General features: G+C 42.8%; 1 protein-coding gene across 2 annotated transcripts in view; it reads right to left on the reverse strand.

Annotated features, from left to right (window-relative positions):
- LOC115473772 (UDP-glucuronosyltransferase 1-9-like) overlaps positions 1-8,670 on the reverse strand; it is a 423,701-nt gene extending 415,031 nt beyond the window's left edge. Inside the window, exon 1 of one of the 2 annotated variants that reach the window (XM_030208865.1) lies at positions 7,710-8,670. In XM_030208865.1, the coding sequence (XP_030064725.1) occupies positions 7,710-8,570 (861 nt within the window). In that variant the 5' untranslated portion in view covers positions 8,571-8,670. Of the gene's footprint in view, positions 1-7,001; positions 7,074-7,709 lie in introns of those variants that run through there. The other variant, XM_030208866.1, reaches the window with a different exon arrangement.
- Positions 8,671-9,175: the final 505 nt, after the last annotated feature.

Genomic DNA, 9,175 nt, shown 5'->3' on the forward strand with positions numbered 1-9,175 from the left:
ATAAGAGGAGTTTGAACTGTATGCAGAAACGGATAGAAAGCCAATGAATTGACTTGAGGAGAGGGCTAATATGAGCATAATGACACTGGTGGAATATAAGTCGTGCAGCAGAATTTTGAACAGATTGAAGGGGAGAGACATGACTTAGTGGGAGATCTGTGAGAAGCAAGTTGCAATAGTCTAAGCAAGAGGTGATATGAGTATGGATAAGGGTTCTGGTAGTGTGCTCAGAAAGGAAAGGATGAATTTTGGTGATATTATAGAGAAAGAAGTGACAGGTTTTATGCAGGTCTGTTGAATATGTTCAGAAAAGGAGAGAGAGGAGTCAAAGATGACCCCAAGGTTACAAGCTGGCCCAAGGTTATGAGCTGATGAGACCTTGAGGATGAGAGTGTTATCCACAAGAGATACAGAATGGGGGAAGAGGAGAGGTTGGTTTAGGGGGAAAGATAAGAAGCTCAGTCTTCGTCATGTTTAGTTTCAGAATCATGGTGAGACATCCAGGCAGCAATGTCAGACAGGCAGGCTGATACTTTGGCCTGAATTCCTGCTGAAATTTATGGTGTGGAGAGGTAGATCTGTGAGTCATCAGAGTAAAGGTGATAATGAAAACCATGGGATGAGATCAGAGTGCCAAGGGAAGAAGTATAGATGGAGAAAAAAAGAGGTCCCAGGATGGATCCCTGAGGTACACCAACTGATAGTGGGATTGAAGTGAAGAAGGATCCACCAGAGTATACACTAAAAGTACGATAGGAGAGATAAGAAGAAAACCAGGAAAGAACAGAGCCCTGAAATCCAAGTGAGGACAGCATATCAAGGAGTAGGCGGTGATCAACAGTGTCAAAAGCAGCAGATAGGATGAGGATAGAATAGAGACCTTTGGATCTGACCAGGAACAGGTCATTGGAAACTTTAGCAAGCGCTGTTTCAGTTGAATGAAGAGGGCAAAAGACAGATTAAATTAGATCAAGAAGAGCTTGAAATGAAAGAAAATCAAGACAACGGCTGTGAACAGCACTTTCCCCTTTCTTCCCCTCCCTAGTCCAGCATTTCCACATAATAAGTCCAGCATCTCTTCCCTTTACCCTCCCCTCCCCCAAATCCAGCATCTCCCCTTTGTGCTCTTTCTCCCCAGTCCAGATTTTCCCCCTTTTTCCTATTCTTATCCCACCCCCCAAATCTCACATTTCCTTCTTTTCTGCTTTCATCCTTTTTCCTCATCCAGATTTGCCTTCTTGTCCTCCTTAGTCTATTATTTACTCCCCATTTCTTGAGTCCAATATCCCTCTGTCAGGTATGGCAGCCACTAAACCCTGGCTTTTTTCTTTTTTTTTTTTTTAAATTTTTTTATTTATGTCATTTTGCACAATTAACATCAATAGCAATAGATCAAATTTCACAGTGGATTAATACAACTTTAGTATTTTTACTTCGCTATGACTATGAACATCAATTGCTAAACAAATAGAAACCTTTTAAACCCTCCCTCCCTATTCCCTCCCACCTCTTAGAGTGCTTGCATGATTGGTTCTATAAGTTCGCATTTGTTGATAACCAAGTATTATAAATGTCCCATATTTTCATGTGATGTGCCAATTGTCCTTTGCGCATTGCAGTAAGTTTTGACATCAATTGAATGTAGTTCAGTTTTTCCAGCACCGATGGCAGGTCAGGTAACTGAGGCTTCTTCCAAGCTGCCGCCAATACCAGCTTGCCCGCCACAAACACCTGCGTGACAAATTGGTGTACATGTTTTTTGACTGCTGGCGGTTTAAAATGAAGAAGACAACAGTCCATGCTCATCTGGTATTGGATGCTTGTCACCAATTTTACAAAGTCCAATATCTTTTTCCAATATCGAGCTGCATGGGTGCAAGACCACCAAATATGATACATATCCCCCTCCATCCCGCAGTTCCTCCAGCATAGAGCCGAGCCCGACTTATACATTTCACCAGTCGACTGGGAGTATAGTACCAATTATATAAAATTTTGTGCCCATTTTCTACCATAGCGCTGGACACTGATACTCTAAGCAATGATCGGAAGGCCAAAGCCCACTGTTTGGGGTCATATGAAGTCCCAAGTGCGGTTTCCATCTATGTGTATAGTACTCTACTGGGTAGGTGCGAGCTAACAACGCTTTATAGAGTCTGGAGATACCTCCCTCTTCCTCCTCCACCCGTCAATCCCTTCTCCAGTTGTGTTTTCTTCTAGATTAAGTTCCTCTGCTTCTCTTCGGCTAATAAAATCTTTTGCCTGCCAGTATTGGAATGCTTGAAGTGGGGAAAGTTGATGTTCCTGACAGAGTGTCTGAATGATATGATTGATTGTGATCGTGCATTTGTCCCAGTTCACATAGCCCTATACTCTCCCATTCCTTGTACGCTGTGTCTATTCTACCCGGGCCAAACGGGGGGCAAATCTTAGATATGTATGTTTAAAATATATGCGTTCTGGGAAAAATTGTTCTCTAATCTGACACCAAGTATGGAGTGGCCACTGGATAATTGAAGGGCTCTCTTTAGTTAATTCCTTAAGTTATGTATCGGCAACCAGGGTATTGCCCGAGTGGATATGGGTCTAGGCCAGCTCTGATTCGATACAGGTCCAAATTTTTCTTGTGTCTTGTAGCCAGATTGCCAGAATACGCAGATGTGCTGCATGGTAATAACTGCGAAAGCAGGGCACCCCATCCCCCCTCTGTCTTTAAACTGATACATTGTCTCCCGCCGACCCGTGGTGGCCTCTCCTCCTCCAGATAAAGGAGAATACTCTACCCTGTAAGCCCCGAAGAAGGAGTCTGGATGGATATTGGAGGGCTATAAATAGGTACAGGAGCTTTGGAAGAATCACCATTTTTACAGCATTAATCCTACCTACCCAGGATAAATTCAAGCCCTCCCAGCGCTCTAGTTCTTGGAATAAGTCCTGCACTTTTTTAGGAAAGTTGTTATTAAAGATATCTTCCAGATGGCGTGGAATGTTGACCCCGAGATACCTAACATGCTTACTGGCCCATCTGTATGGGAACTGCTCTTTCAATAATTTCAGGGTGGTACTGTTTAAATTATATCAGAGCTTCTGACTTCTCAAAATTAATTTTAAAATCCGGAAACAGCCCCGTATGCTTTATTCATCCCCTATTGATCGGGAAGGCTGTTACCGGATCTTTATGGTGAGCAAAATGTCATCTGGCAAACAATAAGATCTTGGTTTCGAATCCCCCCCCCTTCAGGCCCTTGATGTCCGGGTTGGCTCTGATCTTGGTCGCCAGTGGTTCCATTACCAGAGCAAATAGCAATGGGGATAATGCGCATCCCTGTCTAGTGCCTCTATGGAGTTGGAAAGGTCGGGTCAAAGTCCCATTAATACGAATCGTTGCCTCTGGTGCCTTGTATATAAGATGTAACCATTCTACAAATTTCCCCCCCATGCCCACTTTTTGCAAGACCGCGAAGAGAAATGGCCAGCTAACCCGATCAAAGGCCTTTTCTGCGTCAAGCGACAGTATACATAGGGGTGTTTTAGTAATTTGTTGCCCCTTGTAATATTTGTTAAGGTTCGTCTTATGTTATCAAATGTTTGACGATGTTGTACAAACCCTGCCTGGTCTTCATGTATAAGTGAAGGAAGACATTTCTGCAATCTGGTGGCCATGATCTTAGAAAATATTTTATAATCTACTCCAAGTAGAGAGATCGGTCTGTAAGAGCTGCATAGTTGGGGATCTTTTCCTGGTTTTGGCAGAACTGTAATTGTGGCCAAATTCCAGGTGGGTGGTAAACCTGTTGACTCATCCAGTGAATTAAACACTTTAAGTAGTAAGGGGCTAGTAGTTTCCCAAACAGTTTATAAATTTATTGGTAAATCCGTCTGGACCTGGTGCCTTATTGAGGGACAGATCTCGGATTGTCTGTTCCACCTCTTCTAAAGTAATAGGGATTCCTAGCTTGTGGGCCACGGGCTCAGGGAGTGTCGGAAGATCAATATCTTCAAGATATTTTGTAATTTCTTCCTGATCCCCTTCATTTTCTGGCCTATAGAGAGCCTTGTAATATCCCCTGAATGCTGATTCTATAAATTCATTATTCGAGTGGATGCCGCCCCTCTCGTCTCGTAAGCCCCCTATTAAGTTCCTGCTAGTTTGTTGTGCTAGTTTGTGGGCCAAGAGCCTACTGGGTTTATTGCCAAATTCAAAGTGTGTCTGTCTAGCTCGTTGTAATTTTTCGGCCAGGTCTGCTAATTCAAGGTCCCGTAATTGATTACGAATTTCAAGCATCCCTGCCCTGCGACTAGAGAGATCTTGATCTTTCCCCTGATATAATTTAATCTCGGCTGTGGCCAACTGTTGGCGCAATTCCGTTTCTCTAGCTTCCCGTGCCTTCCACACCCGTGATCGCAATGCTATTAAGTGACCCCGAATGACAGCCTTGAGCCCTTCCCAGACAGTGGTTGGCGACACCTCCCCATTATCATTAAACTGAGTATATTCTCTAATGTTTGTTCTATTGGGAGATATTTGCTGGGTCTGTCAGCAATGCGTCGTCCAGGGCGCCAGGCTTTGTTTTTCGGTGTTGGTCCCTGCCCACTAAGTTGAACTATCACCGGTGAGTGGTCAGACCACGTACTAGGGAGAATCTGTAGATCTCTTGCTACCCCCACCAGGGAAGCGTCCCCTAGCCACATATCAATTCGTGAGGAGGATTGATGTACTGCTGAGAAGTGTGTATATGCCCGCTGTTCTGGGTTATCCCTTCTCCAGTAATCTATTAGTTGCCAGTGTGTTATAAAATCCTGAAGTTTTTTCCTATCTTGCTTGGCATATTTTTTGTAGAGGCTGAGTATCTAAAGATGGGTTGACTGTCAAATTGAAGTCTCCTCCTATAAGCAAGGATCCCTCAATATTTTTAGTAAGTACCTGATCTATTTCTGTAAAGAAGTCTCCTTGTGGTATATTAGGCCCATATATGTTTACCACCGTGTATACTCGTCCAGCTAGTGCTAAGACAATCAGCAAGTACCCTCCCCCCCTGTCTTTTTGTACCTTTTTTATTTCCCAGGGCTTCTTTCCACTAAGTGCTATAAGCACTCCCTTGCTTTTCGTACCATCTGTGTTAGAAGCAAAATAAATAGAAGGGAAAAGTTTATGTTTGCATAGCTGTTCATATCGGGGTTTTAGATGTGTCTCCTGTATCAGCCCTATGTCTATTTGAAGTCTCTCCAGTTCCCGAAACAGTAGCTGCCATTTTCTAGGTATGTTCAATCCTCGTACATTGAGTGACATACATTTAATGTCTCCCATTGTATCTTATTGTGCGTGTTGGTCCTCTTCTATCACCACATGTGTCATGGTCAATCTATACCTATGAACCAAATCATATATCGTATCTCTGCTTTTCCCACTCTTTCCCTTCCCCTCCGTTGTGTCCCCTCCCCCCTCCTTTGTCCCCCTACTTAGTGTAGACACCTCTGTATAACCCAGTGTGTGTCTAAAATAGGAGGCGTGAGCCATATTTCAACTTTCCCACAATCTTTCATATATAACAGTAACAAAACTACCTTTCACCATGTCTGGAGAGTTGCTCAATTTATGCAGCTCTTTCATTAGAGACAGTAACATTGTCATCAAATCCTGTTCCAGTTTATCAGGTCTCCACTGTTTCAAGTAATTCGTGATGCTGACTGCTGGCGTTGTAGTCCTCCTTGGGCCTTTTCCTGCTCGCTGCCACTTTGGCGGAGCAGAGCTCCGAGTGAGTTGTTTCCAGGGGTTGTTGCTGGTCTCTCATCCTGGCCCGCAGCCTTCTGGGCAATTATACGTGCCTCCTGTATTGTTTTAATCTGATGTAATTTCCCATCTTTATAGAAGACCAAAGCAAAGGGGTGTTTCCATCTGTATTGGATCTTGAGCTCTCTTAAATATCTTGTGAAGGGTTTTAATTCGCCTCTCCTCCTCAGAGTCGCTGCTGCCAGGTCTTGATAGATTCGATTGCATACGTGTCCCATTTGTATTCTGGGGCCTGCCTTGCCGTTTGAGTACCTTTTCTTTCAATTTATAACGGAAAAGAAGGGCGCTGATATCTTTGGATTGATTATTGCGTGCTGGTCCCAGTGCTCTGTGTGCCCTTCTCCAGTTGCACTGTTTCTGGTTCCACCGCATCTCCATGTGCTGATAATAGGTCGCTAACCAGTTTTTGAATCACTTGCTCGCACTCTTGATATGCTGGCGTCTCCGGGAGGCCCCGAAATCTTAGATTATTACGACGGCCCCTATTTTCCAGGTCTTCAATTTTTTCCAGCAGTTGTTGATGCTCACCCTGCATTTCTGACATCTGAATGTCGATTGCGCCCAGCGTTTCGCTATGAGCCTCCAGTTGTGTCTCTGTATCCTCTAGGCGCGTGCCCAGTTCTCGAATTTCCCCTCGTAGGTCAGCCCCGAGTGTCGCCACCTCAGTTCGCAAGGCTTTCAGGTCTGCGCTGATGTTTTGCAGCCATGTTTGCAAATTAGGGACCTCCTCTCTCTCTATTTCCATATCTTTCAGCTGTTCCGGCTGATTTCCTGGGGGACTGGGGCTTCCTCCGTTCGCTGGTTCTGTTACCTTTCTTGCCTCCGCCATTTTGTTTTTTGGCTCCGTCGCGCCTCCGGTATAGGCAAACCGCGTGAGGTCTTGACGCGCTCGAGCGAAGCTCATATATGGCTGCAGATCGTTATTAGGGCTCACTTTAGCCTATATTTCGGCTCTCCTGACGTTTTTCCGCGTAAGAATCGCTCGTTTTTTCTGCGGGAAGCAGGAGCTACATTTTTAAGCGTCCATGCAGCCCGATGACGTCACTTCCTCTCAACCCTGGCTTTTTTCAATATAGAATTCCTTCTCTGTATATAGCAGCAGAATTCAGCTCTCATTGTTTCATATCCAGTACCCAAGGTCAGTATCAAAAGAAAAGCCACAAACTGAAAGTAAAGCATTTAAATAGAGCCACAGGCTATTACTGTGTACCAGGAAAGTTTCTACTGTTGGAGCTTGCACTGTCCCTCTTTCTGCCATCAGGGCTTTCACTATTCCTCTTACTGCTAGACTTTCTGTTGTCTTGTGCCTCCCACCACCTGGGGTTTGCATTGTTCTTGCTCCTGCTGTGGGGGTAATTATTCATTTGGGCACCCCAGTGCTACTGCTGCCCCCTACTGAAGCTTATGCCCTGTGCAAATGCCAGGCTTACACAGTAGGTTGTGTTAGCGCCATTAAGAGCTAGCTTAATGATTGCCTTATGGAGCCTAATACACTTGCCTCCAGCCCTGCTATTGAATAAACAGTGGTAAGCAGCGATTCTATATTTTTTTCCTCCTAGAAGAATAGTTGCCAATACCATCTTTCTGTATATATATTTTGATGACAAAATAGAGATATAACAATAACAAAATCTGTTATTTGTGCTTAGTGTTTTTTTAATTTTAGTCTTCTATAATTGGAAGTCACATTTGAAATCATATCTAGATTTTTGAATACAAACAAGGTAATTTACACTTTTGGATACTCCAATAGAAATGGCATAATATTGAAAGTATTTGCTGTTCTTCATAAACATAGGATTTTTAAAATGGAGGTGAAGTCATCAGGTTTTACTTCTTGTAACCCAGATTGCAGACCTGTAGCAACATTTTACTGAGCTCATGAAACTTAGATGAGTAAGAAAGTAGGATTACATACCTGGATTAGTTTTTTTGGCTTCTTACAGTTTATGCCCCCAATAAGGATCATATTTGGCATTGTTGGTCTAGGGTATTCAAACACAAAGTCATATCTCAGTAGCCAAATGACTGCATGACCATAAAGTTCCATTATATTCACATTTCTATGAAGAACTCTAGAAGCCAGAGGTTCATATCTTGTGTATATATTTTTAAAAAGTAACAACTCCAGATAGCCAATAAGAAAATTTTGCAATCTCTGGGGGAATGTCATCTGATCCGTATTGTAGGAATAACACCTTGGGACATAAGAAGGAGGATTTGGACAGTTAGTGGCTTTGTATTCTAAACCACATGGATATCCACGGAAGAAATGCACAGCAGGAATAGCCAGATATTCAGCCAAGATCACTCCACAAGGTAGTGCTGGATCTGTAAGCAGAGCATCAAATCTACACTCTTTCAGGTATTTGAGCATTTCTTGGTTCTGGAAAAAAATTTTGCATCCCTTAAAATAAAGATCTATTAAATATGTTACTATCTGGTATTCTGTTGTTCCTGCAATGATTCGTTCAAGAAAAGAGCGTTCATCAAAATAGTGAGCAAAGAACTCAAAACGTTTCCTAAATTCTTCATTTCTGTAAGGTACTGGAAATGTTTTCAAAGTATAATACTTTGATTCCTTCAGCATTAAATTGACCTCAGGTGCAATAACTACAATCTCATGCCCTCTCTGCCCAAGTTTCTCTACCACCATGTGCATACTGAGCCAGTGGCTTGCATCCTGAGGTATCACCAGTAGCTTCTCACTCGCAACAGAGTTCAAAAATCCAAAAAGAAAAACAACAATGTAAGAGAGAAACTGCAAGCTATGAGCCATTACAATGTTAGAACAAATGTTCCTGCTGCTTGATTACAGGTTTTTTTTAATTGTGCTAACCCAACCTTTGGCACCAGCAGTATTTCCTATCCTCATGCAGAATATATGAACTGAAAGTAAGGGTTCAAAAAAGGTTTCAAGGTTTGATGACAATGGAGGCAATCAATAAGGGCCAGAATATGCACAGCTAAAAAAAAAAAAAAAGAAAATCTTTCCAAAAAACAATTTGACACCCTTGATTCTTTGGTCTGAAAGTCCACAGTTCCATTTACATCAGCTTTTGTTTACAGAATTTTTCCATGCCTGGATTCTCAAGAGTTTGTAATACAGTTTACAGTTTATTTAAGATTTGAAACACAGCTATTAGGTAGTACCAGCAAAGCAGTTTACACATTATACAATATAAAATAGAAGATTAAAAGAGGGAAAATACATCCATTCTTTAAAACAACAGAATCAAAGATTTTACTGTGTCCCAAAACTCTGCTCACCCCAATCTGCCATGCCCGATCCGCTGCACTGCCACATCATGTGTAGAAGGCATCCCTACCAGGGGCGTAGCCAGACAACAGATTTTGGGTGGGCCTAGGCAAGAAGTGGGTGGG

The sequence above is a fragment of the Microcaecilia unicolor genome, chromosome 7 (assembly GCF_901765095.1).
Source record: "Microcaecilia unicolor chromosome 7, aMicUni1.1, whole genome shotgun sequence".
Lineage (NCBI taxonomy): Eukaryota > Metazoa > Chordata > Amphibia > Gymnophiona > Siphonopidae > Microcaecilia > Microcaecilia unicolor.